At 45.6% G+C, this 22,619-nt stretch overlaps 2 protein-coding genes across 7 annotated transcripts in view; both read left to right on the forward strand.

Moving 5' to 3' along the window:
- LOC143940345 (immunoglobulin lambda-1 light chain-like) overlaps nt 1-22,619 on the forward strand; it is an 860,309-nt gene that overhangs the window by 797,871 nt on the left and 39,819 nt on the right. The window lies entirely within an intron of this gene.
- Nucleotides 7,847-22,619, forward strand: part of LOC143939922 (immunoglobulin gamma-1 heavy chain-like) — a 36,931-nt gene continuing 22,158 nt past the window's right edge. The window contains exons 1-2 of the mRNA XM_077461013.1: nt 7,847-7,933; nt 8,040-8,364. Of these exons, the coding sequence (XP_077317139.1) occupies nt 7,888-7,933; nt 8,040-8,364 (371 nt within the window). The 5' untranslated portion in view covers nt 7,847-7,887. The remainder of the gene's footprint in view (nt 7,934-8,039; nt 8,365-22,619) is intronic.

Here is a 22,619-nt window from a genome sequence, read left to right on the forward strand (position 1 = left end):
ACTTTGTCCGTCAAACAGTTTCAGCGGACAGTCCGCTCAAAATTAGCATGGACGGACTTGCCCACACACGACGAACGAACAGTCCGCTGAAACCGTGCGCGATGACGTGAACGGCACGTACGACGGGACTAGAAAACGACGTCCTATACACTGCAATGCAACCTTCGGCGTGTAAATTCTTTCTGAGCATGCGCGAGACTTAGTTTGACGAACAAGCCTACACACGGGCGGACTGTCCACTCAAACCAAGTTTCAGCGGACAGTTTTTCGGAATTTCCGAAAAACTTTGTTCGTCAGACTGTCCGCTGAAACTGTCCGCTGAAAGCCCACACACGAGCGGACTGTCCGCCGAAACACTGTTCAGCGGACAAAGTTGAGCGAACAGTCCCCGCGTGTGTACGCGGCCTAAAAGAAAATCCAAAATTTCGGGTTGTCCCCAGAAAAGTAATAAGAAAAAGAAAGAGAGACAGCGCCCTCTAAGTGCAGCAATTAGATTAAAAGGAATTTATTATGTGGATTAAAAACACTCACATGCAAACAGTGGTGTACAGGCACATCAGTATTAGTAAGTTCATCCGTATATCCCTGTGAAGCACAGACCATAGGAGCTGCGGTACAAAGGTATCGGCATCCATTCTCTAGCCAGTAGCCGGCAGTGTGGTGTATTCTATGGCACTTCCGGATGGTCAGAGCATGGCCGATTGATATAATACTCCTGCTCTGCTGTATATTGATGGTGTGGCTTCCAGGAACAGGCTTGAGTGAGCAGCGCTTTGGACCATGCGTGCTCCTTCCTCAGGCTTTATAGGTGGCCATATTGCTTGTGATATGAAATAAATAGAGAAGAAGGTGGAGTAAGATGGGCGGGCCATGTACAGAGGTTGGACTAGGTATGTGACGGTAGCCATGGGGACCAGTCATGCACAATAGAATGGTATGGGACTGCGTCGGAGGAGCGTGCCTGTGTGTGTGAGAATAGAAGCGTCACACACACAGGAAGGGAGATTGTACTAATATATATGGAAGCGTGTGTGCCAAAGAGTGGATGTTGAATATGGGGAAAAGCAACTGGTATTTCCAGGGGACGGTGACTAGTATTCTAATAGGTGAAAGGAACAGTAAAGGGGGAATAAATTTAAAGGGGGGGGGGGGAATAAGTGACAAAGTATATTTATATAGAAAGAAACAAGTTCTATTGGTCTGGACGAAAGGACTTGACCGATGGGAAATATGCGAAAACAATAAAAAAATAAATAATAAACATAAAAATACGACTACGACAACTACGACATATACGTACCAATAATCCGTATGCTGCTAATATAATCTTCTATGGCCGATATATAGACCATGTAGTTATTATCTGGGATGGCCCTGACAACCTTATTCCATCTTTTGTTCAACACTGCAATAACAATACCATGGGCCTCTCACTTCAGTCACTGACAGTGACAAATTAGCATTCCTAGACCTAGAACTCTTCCATCAAGAAAAAAACTATCTGTGCTCAAAATTATACCAAATCTACTTCTGGAAACTGATATTTACATTTTGATAGCTGTCACCACCCACAATGGCTTAAAAATATTCCAAAAAGCCAATTTTGTCGCTTAAAGCACTGTACACTGGTACTAAACGACATTACCCACAGCAAAACGCAAAAAAATAAATTCAAAGACAAAGGCTATCCTGACCATATTATCGATGACGCCTTCTCACATTACCTTCATGACTTTGCTAGCAAGACATGTCCCTCTCCGTCACATCCCACTGGTACCCACATCACTAGTACTACTCAACCAGTAAGATTTGTCACTAAATTTCATAATAAATTCAGGAAGATGGAAAAGATCCTTAACAGACATTGGTCCATCTTACGTGAAGATCCGCACCTTAAACATATTCTAAGCGATAAGCTGTTAGTTACCTATAGACGTGCCAAAAATATAAAATCTCACATAGCACCCAGTAAAATTAAAAGATCACCTTCCCCTTCCAGCGCCCTTACCACCTTCTTTGACATCAGAGCAGGAAACCTTTATGCCTTACCTGTGCCCATGTTAATCATAGACAGAAAGACTTCCATCATAAAGGAAAACAATATCTCATTCCTGAATTTTTCTAGTCCAACCTCCATACATGGCCCGCCCATCTTACACCACCTTCTTCTCTATTTATTTCATACCACAAGCAATGTGGCCACCTATAGAGCCTGAGGAAGGAGCACACATGCTCCGAAGCGCTGCTCACTCAAGCTCGTTCCCAGGAAGCCACACCATCAATATACAGCAGAGCAGGAGTATTATATCAATCGCCCGTGCTCCGACCATCCGGAAGTGCCATGGAATACACCACACCGCCGGCTACTGGCTAGAGGATGGATGCCGACACCTTTGTACCACAGCTCCTATGGTCTGTACTTCACAGGGATATATACGGATGAACCTTCTAATACTGATGTGCCTGTACACCACTGTTTACATGTGAGTGTTTTTAATCCACATAATAAATTCCTTTTAATCTAATTGCTGCATTTAGAGGGCGCCATCTCTCTTTCATTTTCTTATTATTTTAGAGCTTCTTCTTGCTTTAAAGACTGGCAGCCCACCATTGTACAGCTCTAAGAAAGACTATCCTATGGACTAAAAATATAGTTGTACCTGTTTAATATTGATAATTATTATCTAGCTCATTCATTTTTTTTTTTTTTTTTGGCTAAACCCCAGAGTGTGCCATATTATCCCCCTATCTGTATTCCCAGAAAAGTTATAGCAGGGAAATCTTCCAATGGGGACTCTAGTTCTGGTGACCTGGGGGTCCCCAAGGAATTCCCTTAGTTTGCAGGCATTTCCTCTCGTTTCCTGTTTGGCTATGGGACATGAAGTGTAGGGAAATCTCTGCAATGGGACACAGAAGACGAAAAAAAATCTGACAGGGGTTATAACCTTCCTTTTATCTATCCAAAATAAAAAATAAAAAGTTTTGCCTATAGTTCTACTTTAAGGATAGATTAATAACACCCTTATCTTTGTAAAATACATAGATGGGGAGGTTATAGGCATCGTGGCTGGACTTAGCCCATGTGAACCTGTTCAGTTGCGGCTTATGCAGTGTCCAAGCAGAACAGATTAGACCAAACTAAGTGTGCTGGAAAACACATTGGAGGCTGTGTATATGTAATATGGTTTCATGAGCTACATTTTATATATAAGTAAGGATGAGCTTTGAGTTTGAGTCAAACTCATGTTCGATTCGAACATTGCCTGTTCGCCTGTTCGGCGAACAGTGAACAATTTGGGGTGTTCGCGGGAAAAATTTTTTTATCAATGACTTTCAATGACTGTTCTCTGTATTACGGGGAGCCGACAATTATAGCTGCAAGTAATTTTAAATTACTTTTTTTCCTGCAGAAATGACATTTTGTGCAGGGACAGTTCTAAGCATGGAAGCAGGCACCCCTTTACAGGCATACTATAGACACCCCTCAGGTACGAAGCATTATTAAAATCAGTGCTCCCGAAAAAACGGCCCTTTTTTAAAACTTTTTTTGCATTGATACATGTCCCCTGGGGCAGGACCCAGGTCCCCAAACGTTTTTTAGGACAATAAATTGCATATTAGCTTTTAAAATTAGCACTTTAGATTTTGAACTGTCGAGTCCCATAGACTTTAATAGGGTTCTAAAGTTCACACGAAGTTTAGGTCTGTTCGCAGGTTCTGGTGCGAACCAAACCGGGGGTGGGGGGAGGGGGTGTTTGACTCATCCTTATATATGAGCTGTAATTCTGTCAGTTTACAAACGCATTGTTTTCCTTGTGATGTATACAGTTTGTTATCTATGGATGACTGCCACTAACATGCTGTATATCTGTATCTGTATCTGTTATTGGCTGTTTTCAGTTCAATAAAGAACTTGTTTGATACAAATAAAGAATAGATTAATAAATACGAAACTGCATTAATTTGCATTTTTAAGATGAAATGCTGGTAAAAAGCATTGCATAGATATTTGCAAATTAAAAAAAGGCTTTTTTTTGCCTAGTTTTCATATTTATTATGTGACACTGAAAAACGAATGGAAACAAAAAAACAAACAGGTAAAAAAAAAATAAGAAAATAGAAATTAAAAATTACTAGCAGAAAAATAAAAGCTAGGTAGAGAAGGGACAGAGGGTGTTAAAGTGTTTGTTAACCTAAAAAAAAAATTGGATCTTGTTCCCTGAAAACATGTTATAAAGCTCAGAGCTTGTGCTGTGTAATTTGGCCCCCTGTATCACCTGAAAAACCTGGCTCATCCGTCCTGGCTATACCCTCCCCCCTGTAAACTGACCACGGTTTATCATGGCTGCTGAGCCCTGACACCGTGGTCAGGTTATGTTCCTCCGTCATCCGCAACCCTGCTCTCTTCTCTTCCCTGTGCTCCTGTATCCTCCTCCTCCCTCCCCTCCCTGCCTGTCACCTCATACCAGCCCCCCCCTTCCTGCTGGTATCATAAAATAGTGTTGTTTTTACAATCCCCTCTATTATAAAAAATGCTGTGCCCTACTGTATGTGTTTTCTAAAAAGTCAGCCGATAAATACCTTATTTTATAGCGCCGCTTGACAGTCACGTGACCGGCCATCTCTCTCCATCTCTCCTCCTCCTCGCTGACGTCAGCGGGGGTTTCTCAGCTCCGTCCGCTTTCCTGTCAGTTCGAGAGAGGAGAGAGACTGCTGGTCACATGACTGCCAATCGGTGCTATAAAATAAAGTATTTATTGGCTGATTTTTTACAAAACACATACAGTGGGGCACAGCATTTATTTTAACAGAGGGGATTGTAAAAATAACAATATGTGGGTTAACAACCACTTTAATTTACAGCTCCTGGGAGTTAAAGCAGGAGTCCGCCGGGAGTTCCGCTGTTTTTTTTTTTTAAAGCTAGCAGCTACAAATACTGCAGCTGCTGACTTTTAAAATAAGGACACTTACCTGTCCAGCGCGCCCGCGATGTCGGCACCCGAAGCCGAATTCTCGATCGTCTCTCGGGTGCTGCCGCCGCCATCTTGGGTATGGGAATCAGGAAGTGGAGCCTTTCGGCTTCATTTCCCGGTTCCCTACTGCGCATGCGCGAGTCACACTGCACAATAAGGATGGACCCGCTGCCTCTGGGATCTGTGTGTTTCCCAGCAGGCAGCGGGGGACTTTTGGAAAGGGGCGTAGATTCTGCAGAATCTACGCCCCTTTCCGCAGAGAGCTATCCCGGAAGTGGGTGCAGATACCTGTACTGTACAGGTACCTGCACACCCCTCCCCCTGAAAGGTGCCAATTGTGGCGCCGGAGGGGGGGAGGATTCCAATGAGTTGAAGGTCCACTTTAGGGTGGACCTCCGGCTTTAACTAAAGCTGACCATAGACAAGTAGAAAACTCAAACATTTTTTCAATGAAAAAAGAAAATGGACCATACAATTGTTTAGTTTTTCCAGCATAGTGGGTCAGGCACTATCTGCCAGTGTTGCTTGCTGCATTTTGCCAGTCACTGCTGCTATGTAATCCATTGTAATTTCTTGCTGTCATTTTGACAAGTGGTCATTTCTGGTAAACACATCAGGAGATTTACAACAGAGTTAGGGCCGGTTCACACTGCGGGCGATGCGAGGCGACACGACTTGCCTCGCCGCGATCTGACAAGTCGCCCCCGTTCTGTACAATGGAACCGTTCTGAGGGGAGCGACTCGAGTCGCTCCGACTCAGAAAAAAGATTCCTGTACTACTTTTGGGCGACCTCGGGGCGACTTGCATTGACTTCTATACAGAAGTCATTTGCAAATCGCCGCTGAGGTCGCGGCAGGTCGCGGCGAGGCAAGTCGGTGTCGCCTCGCATCGCCCGCAGTGTGAACCGGCCCTTAGAGTAGCATACTTCCTCAGTAAAGGTTTCCTTTAAAGTGATTCTAAAGTCTTGTTTTTTTTTTATTTAAAATAACAAACATGTCATACTTACCTGCTCTGTGCAGTGGTTTTGCACAGAGCAGCCCGGATTCTCCTCTTCTCGGGTCCCTCTTCTGCGCTCCTGGCCCCTCCTTCCTGTTGATTGCCCCAACAGCAATCAGCTTGCCGCGGCTCCATGTGTCCATTCAGACATGGAGCCATAGCCAGACCCCTCTCTCCCCTAATTGGCTCACTGACTTTGATTGACATCTGTGGAGGGGGGGGCATATGAAGTATTTTCATATTACTGGGTTATGTAACACCTTAATGTACACGGGATATTTTAAAACCTCTCTTCAACAATTTAACCACTTCAGCCCCGAAGGATTTTACCCCCTTCCGGACCAGAGCACTTTTTGCAATTCGTCACTGCGTTGTTTTAACTGACAATTGCGTGTTATACCCAAACAAAATTGACGTCCCTTTTTTCCGACAAATAGAGCTTTCTTTTGGTGGTATTTTATTGCCTTTGCGGTTTTTATTTTTTGCGCTATAAACAAAAAAATAGCGTCACTTTTTAAAAAAAAAATTTTTTTTTACTTTTTGCTATAATAAATATCCCCCCAAAAATATATAAAAAAAATATATTTTTTCAGTTTAGGCCGATATGTATTCTTCTAAATATTTTTGGTAAAAAAAAACGCAATAAGCGTATATTGATAGGTTTGTGCAAAATTTCAAAATGTATAGCTCCAACAAAATAGGGGATAGTTTTATGACATTTTAATTTTTTATATTTTTTTATTAGTAATGCAATTTTTATCGGGACTGCAACATTATGGCAGACACATCGGAGATTTTTGACATTTTATGTTGGAACCATTGTCATTTATACAGCGATCAGTGCTATAAAAATGCATTGATTACTGTGTAAATGACACTGGCAGTGAAGGGGTGAACCACTAGGGGTCATTGAAGGGGTTAAGTGTGTCCTAGGTAGTGATTCTAACTGTGGGGGGGCTGGGCTTCAACACACAGGACAGTGATCACTGCTATTGATGACAGACAGCAGTGATCTCTATCCTGTCAATAGGCAGAACAGGGAATGCTTTGTTTACAAAAGTATCTCCCCGTTCTTCCTCTCCGTGACATGATTGTGGGCACCCGGCGGACGTCGAGTCATGGAGACCGCAGTGGGCGTGCGCCGCCGGCCGCACGCGTGCGCCGCGACACTACTTCTTAAAGGGGACATACCTGTATGCCCTTTTGCCTACCAGTGCCATTCTGCCACTGTAAATCGGCGTGAGCTGGTCGGCAAGCAGTTAACATGACAGACAGTAACCGACATTTAAAAACGTCAGTTTTGCCAAGTTTACATGCCGTGTTTGTGTTTAAAAGCTTTTTTTTTTTTTTTTTTTGGCAAATTGTCAAATATGATAAACGCTTGTAAACAAAATGCGGTTAAATGCTAGTTACCGCGTTTACAAGCTTTTACAGGCATTTGGCGTTTCAATAGCCTCTGAACATCCGTCCTGAACACATTTATTTTGCTTTCCAAAAAATGCTTCTAACCTCACCTGCCTAGAAATTACTATAAACGACCCTGTGTACATGTACTGACAAGATAACATAGAGGAGAGTTCAGGAGCAGAAAATGCCCCCAGCTCCTAAACATCTATTTACCAGCAGCAGTGTACATGAGGCCTAAAAGTAATGATCCCAGCAGAGGGGTTTTGCTTGGGACACTAAAAGTTGTGTGCAATGAAGTAAACTGTGATAAACTCTGACTATGTGTATACATGATATGACATCTGTTCACGTAGGATTTGATTTGTGCTTAATAATACAGAAAGGAGTAGAGGAGGAACCTGCATTGTCCAATCAGATCTGATCACATTTACATTGATGTCTGCTCTCTGTATTTAATACACAGGGGAGATAGAATACAATCCAGAGATCTGTGGCTGAGTCACCTGCACCATGTTGTGGTCTGTCCTATTCATCACCTCTCTATTATTCTACACAAGTAAGAGGAGGATGGGGTTTAGTAATGTTGTATAAACTATATTATAAAATCTGATATTTTATACAAATGTTACATGATCTTCACTGATATTTATTCTGTATTTCAGATTGTTCTGCTCAGTACTCTGTGACCCAGCCAGCCGCTCAATCCATCTCTCCTGGGAACACGGTGACATTGTCTTGTACAGTTACTGGGTTCAGTGTAGGTGATCGCTATGTGTACTGGTATCAGCAGAAAACAGGGGACAGACCCCGATATCTGTTATGGTATAACAGTGACAGTAGCAAACACCAAGGAGCCGGGGTCCCTGATCGTTTCTCTGGATCCAAAGACACCCCAAAGAACACAGGACATTTAACCATTAAGTCAGCGATGTTAGAAGATGAAGCAGATTATTATTGTGGTATGTGGCATCCTACTATTAGCAATCTGTTCCACACTGATACACTGCTAGGAGGAACTAACACATAATACTTTGCAATGCAGGAGAGGCTGATTTTCTAGTTTTATAAGAAAGTTGCATGACGGTCATATGACTTTGTTCTCATTTTTCTGGAAAAAAAATCCTGATTTTTTTACTATCATTTTAGAGGTGAAGTGTGGAAAGAACTCCAAATTTCATCTGGTATTTGAATAATCATGTAGAAAACAAAAGTAGCCACAGCGCAAACATCGGGCATACATCATTTATTAAAAGCATAAAAGCAAACTTACATATGGGTAAGCGAAGGGTTACAAAACTGTGCAGATGGCGAAAAGCAGTACAGCCGGCCAACCCAAAAGGCTGCCATGCACAGACTCCAAGACCACCAGAGGGGGGCAGCGTCTGATATTTAAAAAAGGAGGCCGGTCCTCTGAAACGCATTGTACACACCCCCTTTCACCCTCGATGGTTGGCACTTTGATCCAGTTAGCCTGCAGAGGCTGCCTACCCTCTCTGTGATGCACACAATCTGAGAAGTCATCCATCCCCACTCACATCTTCTCCAGTGATAAATTCCACATTGACTTTCACTAAGGCTGCTGATTAATGTATTCCACCCTGATCCATCCCACTGGAACCAAAGACTCCATAGGAGTACTGAACTTGAAGCCCCTCTGTTATATCTTAAAGCAGAGTTCCACCCTGAATTTTTTTTTTATAATCAGACTCCTCTAAACCTATAAAAAAATTTGGAGTAAATTTTTTTTTTTTATATACTTACCAGAGTCACCCTGTTGCTATGTAGTTCTCCTAATCTGACACTTCCTGGTCCGCAGAGCTCCTTGTCACTTCCTCCCTGGCCTGTGCTCCTGAGAAATTATGTGTCATGATTTCCCAGGAGTCTGTGAGCAGTACTGTGATCAAAAATTGCATTATTTCCAGACAGGAAATTACGCGATTCAAGGTAGATCACAGCGCTGAGATGTGTTTATCTATGTTGCCATAACAACGGATCGTGACTTTCGCCGCTCGTTGTTATGTAAACTTTAGAAACAATCTGCACTATGGCCACTGGTGAATTGCACATGCGCGAGATCAAGAGGTGCAGGCTGGTTGCCCAGCCTGCACCTCTCTTAAGCTTATCCAGGAAGAGTTATCGATTGGGCTTCATATGCCCACAATCATGATGGCAACGGCCACAACAGGAGAGAAAAACTTGTGAGTATAACATTTTTATTTTAGCAACAACCATTAATAAAATGATATAATATTTTTTTAATTTAATAATTCATTATGCTCGGATCAATTACAAAAAAAAGTAATCAAATGATTTCAATGACTCTTTAAATCACCTTGGGCTTAGCAAAAACAGCATTATTTAAAAATGGTGCTCTAATAACACACACAATCTTTGATTTCAGCAAAATGTGTACAGTTAGAATTCGACTGAAGTTGGATGTAAAATTTTTGTTTCGTTATTCGGAGCAATCTGTAAAATTTGTTTATATTGTAATTCGTGTATTCGGATATATCGGACTCTCCAAATAATGAAAAATTTGTCCAAATATTATTTGGGGCCAAAACAAATCACACATGTGTCATTTTTTCCTTCCTACCTTCACTATCAAATTTTTAGTAGTGAACACCAGTGTATGGACAAGGTCCTTCATAAGGTGAGAAAACCAAAGTATGACCTCCCATTGAGCTGAGACAGAGGGAGCTTGTACATCCAGTGACCGGTGGTGGTACAGAAATGACAGCAGCATTACAGCTAGGGATGAGCTTGGTGTTCGAGTCGAACGCATGCTCGCCCATTCGGCGAAGCCAGAACTCTGTGGGCTGTTCACGCCAAATTCGTGTGGCGCTCACGCCCCACAATGCACTGCGCCATCGCAGTGAATTGCTGGCTCATGATTGGCCAAGCATGCACTGTGACCCCGCATGCTTGGTCAATCACAGTGCCGGCAGTGAGGAGAGCCATAATTGGCCACAGGCAGGATGCCTGTGGGCAATTATAGCTCAGGGTGTTTAGTACACGCCCCACACTATATAAGGCCGCCAGCACGACGGCCTTGTGTAGTGTTCCGGCGTCTGCCGGAGTTAGTGGGTGTTGTGTGCCTCCAGCGCAGTGTACACCTGTATCTACCCTTTATTGCTGTTCTCTAATAAAGCCATCTGCAGGAGTTAGTGGGTGTTGTGTGCCTCCAGCGCAGTATACACCTGTATCTACCCTTTATTGCTGTTCTCTAATAGAGCCATCTGCAGGAGTTAGTGGGTGTTGTGTGCCTCCAGCGCAGTATACACCTGTATCTACCCTTTATTGCTGTTCTCTAATAGAGCCATCTGCAGGAGTTAGGGGTGTTGTGTGCCTCCAGCACAGCACAATATACACCTGTATCTACCCTTTATTGCTGGTGTTCTCTAATACAGCCATCTGCAGGAGTTAGTGGGTGTTGTGTGCCTCCAGCACAGAACAATATACACCTGTATCTACTCTTTATTGCTGGTGTTCTTTAATACAGCCATCTGCAGGAGTTAGTGGGTGTTGTGTGCCTCCAGCACAGAACAATATACACCTGTATCTACTCTTTATTGCTGGTGTTCTTTAATACAGCCATCTGCAGGAGTTAGTGGGTGTTGTGTGCCTCCAGCACAGCACAATGTACACCTGTATCTACCCTTTATTGCTGTTCTCTAATAGCGCCATCTGCAGGAGTTAGTGGGTTTTGTGCGCCTCCAGCACAGCACAATATACACCTTTATCTAACCTTTATTGCTGGAGTTCTCTTATACAGCCATCTGCAGGAGTTAGTGGGTGTTGTGTGTCTCCAGCGCAGTATACACCTGTATCTACCCTTTATTGCTGTTCTCTAATAGAGCCATCTGCAGGAGTTAGTGGGTGTTGTGTGCCTCCAGCACAGCACAATATACACCTGTATCTACCCTTTAATGCTGGTGTTCTCTAATACAGCCATCTGCAGCAGTTAGTGGGTGTTGTGTGCCTCCAGCACAGCACAATATACACCTGTATCTACCCTTTATTGCTGTTCTCTAATAGAGTCATCTGCAGGAGTTAGTGGGTGTTGTGTGCCTCCAGCACAGCACAATATACACCTGTATCTACCCTTTATTGCTGGAGTTCTCTAATAGAGCCATCTGCAGGAGTTAGTGGGTGTTGTGTAGCTCCAGCGCAGTATACACCTGTATCTAACCTTTATTGCTGTTCTCTAATAGAGCCATCTGCAGGAGTTAGTGGGTGTTGTGTGCCTCCAGCACAGCACAGTATACACCTGTATCTACCCTTTATTGCTGGTGTTCTATAATAAAGGCATCTGCAGGACTTAGTGGGTGTTTTGTGCCTCCAGCACAGCGCAGTATACACCTGTATCTACCCTTTATTGCTGGTGTTCTCTAATACAGCCATCTGCAGGAGTTAGTGGGTGTTGTGTTCCTCCAACACAATATACACTACCCAATTGCTAGTTTTCCCATCTCCCTGCAGGCCATTACTATGTCTGGAAGGCCAACAAGGAGTGGCAGACAGTCACGAGCCAATAAAAGAGGGCAAGCAGGCTCTGTATCTAGAGACGACAGTGCTGGTTGTGGACGTGGTGCATCGTCATCAGCACATGGCCATGGGACACGCTTGTCCTTATTTTCGGCAGCTGGATGTGTTGAGCCGCATCATGCCGAAGACTTGGTAGAGTGGATGACCAAGCCCCCTTATCCTCCTCATCCTCTCTCACCCAGGCTCAGTACTAGCAAAGCAGCTGCCAACGCATCCTCTTCCCTCGTCTCAATGTCATCATCAGTCACTCCTTCCCTAGACCCACCATGTCCTCCTGAAGAGTCCCCCGAACTGTTTGAGCACAGTGTTGGGTACATGCTCCAGGAGGATGCCCAGTGTTTTGAAGGCTCTGATGATGATACTAAACTAGAGGAAGGCAGTAGCGTGAGCACAGAGAGAGGGGATGCTCAAGAAGGACAGGAATCTGGCAGGTCATGTTCCACAAGCTGCAGCATACTGCCAGGTTTGCTCCAGTGATGAAGAGGGAGGGGATGATAAGGTAACTGACTCCACATGGGTGCCTGATAGGAGAGAGGAGGAGGCACATCTCCAATGAGGCAGGATGCCCTCCGGGGGCCAGCTTAGGGGCAGCACACCAACCGAATCACTCCGCAGAGCACCGCCTGTGCAGGGTGCTGCCTTTGCGCGTTATTCCAAAAGTTCTTTGGTGTGGGCGTTTTTTGAGACGAATGCACCAGATCACACTGCTGCTATTTGCAACATATGTCTCAAGCGATTCTCGCGTGGCCAAAACATTAGCCGCTTGGGCACCACATGCTTGACCAAACATATGTTGACCTGCCATGCAGCTCGTTGGCAAGCATACCTTAAAGACCCACACCAAAGAACAAAGCGGACCTCTCCTTGCTCCTCATCAGCTGGGATCTCCAACCCCACTACACCTTCAGTCCTCCCTGAAACCTGCACGGAGAGGAATGAAGGTGTAGAATTAGGTGTCACAGCCAAGTGCTTGCGGGCACTCTGCTAGCAGTACACCCACGTCTGATTGTAGCAGGCAAATTTTGCTGCCCCAGCTGCTGGACCGTAGAAAGAAGTTCACTCCCAGCCATCCACATGCCCAGTAGTTGAATGCTAGCTTGGCAAAATTGCTAGCACTTCAACTGCTGCCTTTTCAGTTGGTAGACTCGGCCCCCTTCCGTGAGTTTGTGCAATGTGCGGTTCCTCAGTGGCAGGTCCCCAAACGCCAGGGGACGTTTGTCAGGGAAGGCGATTCCGGCTCTCTATTGGCATGTGGAAGGCAATGTCCTTGCCTCGCTGGACAGGACAGTCAGTGGTAAGGTGCATATTACCGCTGACTCAGGGACGTTACCTATCTTTCACGCCCCATTGGGTCACTATTCTGGCAGCTGGGAAGGATGCAGGACAAGGTGCAGTAGTGTTGGAGGTTATTCTGCCACCACGCCTCCAAAAAGCTACTACTGGTTGTGACACACCTCTCTCCTCCACCCCATCCTCTTCTTCTTCCTCCATGGCCTCTTCCAGTGCTCTGTCCTCTGAACCAGTGGTGCTCCATAGGCATTCAAGGAGCTACGCAAGTATGCAGGCAAAAAGATGCCATGCCGTCCTTACGCTTGTTTGTTTGGGGGACAGGAGCCACACTGGGTCACATATTTTGTCAGCTCTGCAGTGTCAGGCCGAGAGGTGGTTGACGCCACACCAGCTTAAGCCAGGAATGGTGGTTTGCGACAATGGCACCAACCTCCTCTCCGCCCTCCAACAGGGACACCTGACCCATGTGCCCTGTGTGGCTCGTGTCCTTAACCTGGTGGTGCAGCAGTTCTTGGGCATGTACTCAGGCTTTACAGGATGTCCTGAAGCAGGCCAGCAAAGTCTGTGTGCATTTCCGCTGATCATTTAATGCCAGTGCTCGGCTGGCTGAGCTCCAAAAAGAGTTGAACCTGCCCAAGAACCGCCTTATATGTGACATGCCCACCAGGTGGAACTCAACATTGGCCATGCTGCAGGGGCTGCACACGCAGCAGAGGGCCATCAATGAGTACCTGTGCGACTACGGCACCAGGACAGGGTCAGGGGGGCTCGTTTTTTTCTCACCACGCCATGCATGCACTGTCCTGTCACTGTTTGAGGAGGCCACAAGGATGGTGAGCAGTGACAGTGCATGCATCAGTGACACTGTACCTCTTGTCCACCTGTTGGAGCATATGCTGCGTGGAATAATGGACAGGGCACTTGAGGCAGAACAGAGGCAGGAAGAGGAGGACTTCCTTGCCTCTAAAGGCCCCCTTTATCCAGACAGTGTGCCCACCCATCACACAGGAAGAGGAGGAGGAGGAGGATTGTGTCAGCATGGAGGTGGAGCCTGGCACTCAGCATTAGCAGCAGCAGTCTTGTAAGGATGATTTACAGTCCCAAGAAACCCGTGGGCTGGTAGGAGGTGGCTGCAGATCATGTTGTCCTTAGTGACCCAGAGGACTCCGGACCGAATGCCTCAGATAACCTACGCTGCATGGCCTCCCTGATCCTGCAAAGCCTGCGGAAGGATCCTCGTATTCTTCGGATCAAGGAGAGGGACCATTACTGGCTGGCCTCTCTCCTTGATCCACAGTACAAGGGTAAGGTTGCGGACCTTACCTTGCTGTCGCAGAGGGAGTAGAGGATGAGACATCTCCGGGAGGCCTTGCAGAAAGGTCTGTGCAACGCGTTCCCAGAGACTGGGAGGTTACAAACTCCTGGTCCTGGACAATATGTTGCTGAGGCTTCGGTCAGAAGGAGCGGTGGAGAAGGTGGCCGTCTGACCGATGCGTTCAGACAATTTTTTGTTTGCAGCCCCAAGGTATGATCGGTTCCGGCAACCATCACCAGCATCTGATTTACATGGTGCAGGAATACCTAGGGGCAAGGTCAGACTTGGACACCTTTCCCACCAAAAATCCTCTAGCTTACTGGGTCTTGAGGATGGATCACTGGCCAGAGCTTTCACAGTATGCAATTGAGCTACTGGCCTGTCCGGCATCCAGCGTTCTTTCGGGACGCACCTTCAGTGCTGCTGGTGGCTTTGTAACCAATCACAGGGTGCGCCTGTCCACCGACTCGACTGACCTTCATAAAGATGAAACAGTCTTGGGTCACCACCAGCTACCAAGTACCTGAAGCTGATGTAACCGAATAATTTTTTTGGAAATGTCAAATCCCTTCAAGACTGCCTATGCTGATGCTGAGTGACTGTCCTGTTATGTTGACTGACTATCCTCTTCCTCCTCAATGATCCCGCTGATATCTCGGAAGAACATTTGTGGTTCTGGGTGATGCCACCAGCCCAATTTTTCAGCCCCTGTTTAACAGGGGTGTGTAATTACAATTTTTGATGCAATGCTTTGCAGCAAGGCTCTTTCCTGCACTCCAAATAGAATGTATGGGAGAGGTTGCAGTGTTGTGGCACCAGCACCAGTGCCTAAGGCCTAATTTTTCAGTCCCTATTTAACAGGGGCATGTAATTACAATTTTTGATGCAATGCATTGCAGCAGGGCTCATTCATGCACTCCAACTAGAGTATATGGGAGAGGTTGCAGTGTATAGGCCCAATTTTTCAGCCCCTGTTTAACAGGGGCATGTAATTACAATTATTGATATAATATTTCACAGCAGGGCCCATTCCTGTGCCCACCGAGAGTAACTGTGAGGACTTATAGTGTTGTGGCACCACCACCACAACCACCAAAGGTCAATTTTTCTGCCACTGTTCAACAATGGCATGTAATTACAATTCTTGATATAATCGTTCACAGCAGGGCACTCCAGCGCCCACCAAGAGTCACTTTGAGGGCTTAGGCCGCGTACACACGGGCGGACTGTTCGTCCAACTTTGTCCGCTGAACAGTGTTTGGGCGGACAGTCCGCTCGTGTGTGGGCTTTCAGCGGACAGTTTCAGCGGACAGTTGGACGGACAAGGTTTTTCGGAAATTCCGTAAAACTGTCCGCTGAAACCTTGTTTCAGCGAACAGTCCGCTCGTGTGTAGGCTTGTTCGTCAAACAAAGTTGCGCGCATGCTCAGAAAGGATTTTCACGCCGAAAGCTATAATGCAGTGTATAGGACGTCGTATTTTTCGTCCCGTCGTACGTGCCGTTCACGTCATCGCGCACGGTTTCAGCAAACTGTTCGTCCGTCGTGTGTGGCCATGTCCGTCCATGCTAAGTTTGAGCGGACTGTTTGCCGAAACTGTTGGACGGACAAAGTTGGGCGAACAGTCCGCGCATGTGTACGCGGCCTCACAGTGTTGTGGCAACACCAACACCTTGTTTCGCCATTTCTGCAGAGCATATAGGGCAGGCCCCTACTTTCAAACATCCAACTTACAAACGTCTCCTACTTGCAAACGGAAGGAGACAACAGGAAGTGAGATGAAAAAAGACGGATGGCAAAAAAAATTATACATGGGTGATAACCCTTCCCTATGTTTTCCTAAAAGCTTAAAAATAGATTTTTTGACTGGAGCTACACTTTAAAAATGTACCAGTTCAAAATTACAAACAGATTCTCCTTAACACAACAAACCTACCCAGTCCCTGTCTTGTTTGCTCCGCCTGTATACTGCTGTTCTGAGTATATAGGGCCTGGGGGCCCCATGCTTTTCCTTTTTTTTCATTTGGGTATGGGGTTCCCCTTAATATCCGTACAAGACCCAAGGGGGCTGGTAATGGGCAGGGGGGGGCTACCCATGCCATTTTTCTCACTGATTTTCATCCATATTGCCGGAACCAGATATTACATTAAAACCGCAAGCAGTTTTAAATGACTTTTTTTCCGTTAATTGTCATTTTGTGCAGGGACTGTTCTAAACACGGTAAACACGTGCCACTTCACAGGCATACTATAGACACCCCCCAGTCACGATATTTAAAGGAATATTTCACTTTTTTTTCACTTTAATCGTCTTTAATAAGTGCTCCCAAAAAAATGTCAGTTTTTAAAAAACAATTTTGGCATTGACCCATGTCCCCTGGGGCAGGAACTAGGCCCCCAAACCCTTTTTAGGACAATATCTTGCATATTAGCCATTAAAATTAGCACTTTTTATTTTGAACGTTCGAGTCCCATAGACTTCAATGGGGTTCTAAAGTTCGAAGTTTCAGTCCGTTCGAAAGTTCTGGTGCGAACCGGGGGGTGTTCGGCTCATCCCTAATTACAGCCAACTTAAAGTGTATGTAAACCCAACTCATGAAAAAAATGAGCTGGACACATCTATCTGTAGTGTTTTGTTATCTCTGTCCACAGCCCTGTGTCTGGTGGCTTTCTCCTGCTCTGTTCTTCTGTTATCAGCCTGATACATGAGATAAAAGCAACCAGAGTTTTGTGTCGAGGAGGGAGCTTCAAATAGATTAGCAGGCAGCTTGCCGTGTCACAGAACACCTCTGAGAGTCTTTGCCTATGAGGAGAGGGGGTGTGTGCCTTTCCTCCAATCAGCTGTCTTGGCTGTATGCCCAGACTTCACACTCAGTGTTAAACAGGAAGAGAAAATCTCCTAACATGATCTGAACTTTCTAAACAGTATATAAAGCTGAAGACAGCAGATATACATGTAAAACTTATGTAGGGAGATCTGTTTCATCTCTGTGTATCATCTGAGGCTGTTCTCTTTACTGGGTATATGTGAGGGTTTACATCCACTTTAACCAGTTGCCGACCGCCGCACGACGATGTACGTCGACAGCATGGCACGGGCAGGCATAAGGGCGTACATGTACGTCCCTGCCTTCCCGCGGGTCGGGGGCCCGATCGGGCCCCCGCCCGGTGCCTGCGGCGGTCGGTTTTCGTGCGGGAGCGATCCCGGACGAGGGGACGGCCATTCATTCATGGCCACCCCCTCGCGATCGCTCCCGACGAATGAAAATCCTTCGTGACATCACTTCCTCTCCTGTGAGGAGAGGAAGTGATGTATTCTCTCCTCCGTGTCGGTATTTTTCGTTCCGACACGGAGGAGAACGGATCGGTGAGTTGCACCAACACTCTACACAAACAGTAGAACATGCCAGGCACACTCACACCCCCCCTTTACCCCCCGATCACCCCCCCAATTACCCCTGCCCCCCAGTCACAGTGACACCAATGTCATTTTTTTTTTTTTTTTTTTTTTTTTTTTTGCATTGGTGTCATTTGTGACTGTAATAACTGTTAGGGCAGTTAGGGTTAGCCCCCTTTAGTTCTAATGTACCCCCCTAACCCCCCCAATAAAGGTTTAACCCCGTGATCACCCCCCGTCGCCAGTGTCACTAAGGCTGGGTTCACATTGCAGCGGTTTATGAGAACGAATGTGATTCGCACCGCACTGCAGTGCAAATCACATCCGATCTCTGTGCGATTCGAGTTCAGCCATTCGCCGCACCCGCCACACCCGCCGCACCCGCCGCAAATTCGCACGGGACCCTTTTTTTGGCCCGCAGCAGAATCGGATCGCATGGGTGTTCACGCCATGCGATCCGAGTTTGCAGATCGCACTGCGATATGCAAACTGATCTGGGGGTGTCAGTAACATTTCACTGACACTCCCAGCAGTTCGCATAGGGCAGTGTGAACTGCCGCCGGGAGGCATGCGATGCGGGAACCCGCCGCGCATTCGTGGCGTTCCCGCATCGCTCCAGTGTGAACCCAGCCTAATAAGCGATCATTTTTCTGATCGCCGTATTAGTGTCACAGGTGACGCTAGTTAGGCAGGTAGGTATTTAGGTTCGCCGCAGCTTTTTATAGCACCAGGGACCCCCATATACTACCGCATAAAGCCCCCTGATTGCCCCCTAGTTAACCCTTTCACCAGTGATCACCATATAACTGTTACAGGTGACGCTGGTTGGTTAGTTATTTTTTTATAGTTTCAGGGCACCCGCCATTTATTACCTAATAAAGGTTTAACCCCCTGATCACCCGGCGGGTGTCATTTGTGACTAATAACTGTTAGGGCAGTTAGGGTTAGCCCCCTTTAGTTCTAAGGTACCCCCCTAACCCCCCCAATAAAGGTTTAACCCCGTGATCACCCCCCGTCGCCAGTGTCACTAAGGCTGGGTTCACATTGCAGCGGTTTATGAGAACGGATGTGATTTGCACCGCACTGCAGTGCAAATCACATCCGATCTCTGTGCGATTCGAGTTCAGCTATACAGATAGTATGGCTGAATTCGTGTCGCACCCGCCGCACCCGCCGCAAACTCGCACGGGACCCTTTTTTTGGTCCGCAGCAGAATCGGATCGCATGGGTGTTCACACCATGCGATCCAAGTTTGCAGATCGCACTGCGATATGCGAACTGATCTGGGGGTGTCATTAACATTTCACTGACACTCCCAGCAGTTCGCATAGGGCAGTGTGAACTGCCGCCGGGAGGCATGCGATGCGGGAACCCGCCGCGCATTCGTGGCGTTCCCGCATCGCTCCAGTGTGAACCCAGCCTAATAAGCGATCGTTTTTCTGATCGCTGTATTAGTGTCACAGGTGACGGCAGTTAGGTATTTAGGTTCGCCGCAGCTTTTTATAGCGCCAGGGACCCCCATATACTACCGCATAAAGCCCCCTGATTGCCCCCTAGTTAACCCTTTCACCAGTGATCACCATATAACTGTTACAGGTGACGCTGGTTGGTTAGTTATTTTTTTATAGTTTCAGGGCACCCGCCATTTATTACCTAGTCTCACTAGTGTACCCCTAAATTTAGGGGTGTCTACTTTCCAAAATGGGGTCATTTGGGGGGGGGGTTTGTGCCATCTTGGCATTTTATGGCCTTCAAAACTGTAACGCCCTTAGAAAGCCTGAAGGCGGTGCTTGGTTTTCGGGGCCCCGTACGCGGCTAGGCTCCCAAAAAGTCCCACATATGTGGTATCCCCGTACTCAGGAGAAGCAGCAGAATTTATTTTGGGGTGTCATTTCACATATGCCCATGGTATGCGTGAGCAATATATCATTTAGTGACAACTTTGTGAAAAAAAAAAAAAAAAGTTTGTAATTTTCCCGCAACTTGTGGCAAAATATAAAATATTCCATGAACTCAACATGCCTCTCAGCAAATAGCTTGGGGTGTCTACTTTCTAAAATGGGGTCATTTGTGGGGGTTTTGTGCCATCTTGGCATTTTATGGCCTTCAAAACTGTAATAGGTAGTGAGGAGTGAAGTCAAATATTTACGCCCTTAGAAAGCCTGAAGGCGGTGCTTGGTTTTCGGGGCCCCGTACGCAGCTAGACTCCCAAAAAGTCCCACATATGTGGTATCCCCGTACTCAGGAGAAGCAGCAGAATTTATTTTGGGGTGTTATTTCACATATGCCCATGGCATGCATGAGCAATATATCATTTAGTGACAACTTTGTGAAAAAAAAAAAAAAAAAAAAAAAGTTTGTAATTTTCCCACAACTTGTGGCAAAATATAAAATATTCCATGAACTCAACATGCCTCTCAGCAAATAGCTTGGGGTGTCTACTTTCTAAAATGGGGTCATTTGTGGGGGTTTTGTGCCATCTTGGCATTTTATGGCCTTCAAAACTGTAATAGGTAGTGAGAAGTGAACTCAAAAATTTACGACCTTAGAAAGCCTGAAGGCGGTGCTTGGTTTTCGGGGCCCCGTACGCGGCTAGGCTCCCAAAAAGTCCCACATATGTGGTATCCCCGTACTCAGGAGAAGCAGCAGAATTTTTTTTGGGGTGTCATTTCACATATGCCCATAGCATGTGTGAGCAATATATCATTTAGTGACAACTTTGTGTAAAAAAAAAAAAAAAATTTTTTTTTTGTCATTATTCAATCGCTTGAGGCAAAAAAATAAAATATTCAATGGGCTCAACATGCCTCTTATCAATTTCCTTAGGGGGTCTACTTTCCAAAATGGGGTCATTTGGGGGGGTTTTGTACTGCCCTGCCATTTTAGCACCTCAAGAAATGAGATAGGCAGTCATAAAATAAAAGCTGCGTAAATTCCAGAAAACGTACCTTAGTTTGTAGATGTGACAACTTTTGCGCAAACCAATAAATATACAATTATTGACTTTTTTTTTACCAAAGACATGTGGCTGAATACATTTTGGCCTAAATGTATGACTAAAATTGAGTTTATTGGATTTTTCTAATAACAAAAAGTAGAAAATATCATTTTTTTTCAAAATTTGCGGTCTTTTTACGTTTATATCGCAAAAAATAAAAATCGCAGAGGCAATCAAATACCATCAAAAGAAAGCTCTATTTGTGGGAAGAAAAGGACGCAAATTTTGTTTCGGTACAACATTGCATGACCGCGCAATTACCAGTTAAAGCAGCGCAGTGCCAAAGTGTAAAAAGACCTCTGGTCATTTACCAGCAAAATGGTCCGGTCTTAAAGTGGTTAAAGATTGACTCTAGACATATATAAAAGATACAAATAAATGCAGCTCTGTATTCATTAATACATCCATAGAGTGTTAATAACCCTTTAGAAAGCGCACTTGGAAGTGCAGTCGCTGTAGATCTGAGGAAGACATACAAGGAAAATAAAAAACAGAATTTTAGCTTGCACATTATTAGATAATAAAATAAGAAGAACTTCCACTCATTTCAGATCTACCCCTCAGATTTACAGCAACTGCACTTCCAAGTGTACTTTCAGTGCAATTTCAAGTGCACTTTGCACTTGTAGTGCAAAGTGTATTTGCCTTTTGTAAATATGCCCCATTGTGTCTTACTGTTGTCTGTGTTCCTGTTTTGTAGAGACTTACCCACACCTCCATTTTCAGTCACCACAGACACTTGGAGAAGGTGTAATAAAAACTCACAGTGAGAAAAAATACACTAATTTTAAAACATATAATACACATGCACAAAAGTGGTATGTACCAGTATTTCCTGTCGTATCATGGCAGCATACACCTATGGGTTGTGGCTCCGCCTCCCCAATCTGATAGGACCGCGTAGCTATTAAACCTTGATTTGGCCCCCGCCCCAGTATTCTCCTTTTTTTCCTCACCTGACAAGACCGAACAGCACCCCTTACTGCTATAGCCCCAGCCAGGTTCAAGACTCTCCTGGGTGGAAGTCCTACCTGTACAGCCTCTAAATGAGCTAAACGGAAGGAACCCCACTCTGATGGTCTCAGGGCTATGTGCAAAACATCCTTGCTTACAAACCTTAAACAGGTTTATCATGAAGCGGCCTCCAACCTTTGTTTCCTGTGCACTGGGGTTTTGTTATACCACTCACTGTCAAAATTTTAACTTTTTCTGTACCTGTTACTCCTGCTGGACTCTGTAGTAACTCTCACTCCTGTTATCAGAGCGCCGAGCGTCTGAGCACTTCGGCGCATGCGCGAGCGGCTAGTAAACGCGCCCATTATCTGTTTACCAGCTTCTAAGATGGCGCCGGACCTTGCGAAGCGATTATGTGCATGCGCGAAAATGACGATATCACAACGGCGGCAGCGGCGAATTCAAAAACAGCACTTTCCCCTGTGTTTTCTGTGGCTGCTACTGCATAGAGAGAAAATGTTCTGATACATTTTTTTCAGTATCATTCCCTGTGCTAAACCACCTGCTAATACCTGCACCATCTTTCCATTCCAGAGCAATCAGGTCAGTTTTATTCTCTTTCCCTTAGTACTCTGCATAGCTTCTTGCACACTGACTTCCGTATGTTTTACGAATCACCCTTCATGGAGGCCGCTGACCCAGCAAACCATCACCAGCCTAATAGGTAAGAGGGGACGACTGG

This window comes from Lithobates pipiens, unplaced genomic scaffold (assembly GCF_037356315.1).
Source record: "Lithobates pipiens isolate NorthernLeopardFrog02 unplaced genomic scaffold, aLitPip1_a1.2 Scaffold_3, whole genome shotgun sequence".
Lineage (NCBI taxonomy): Eukaryota > Metazoa > Chordata > Amphibia > Anura > Ranidae > Lithobates > Lithobates pipiens.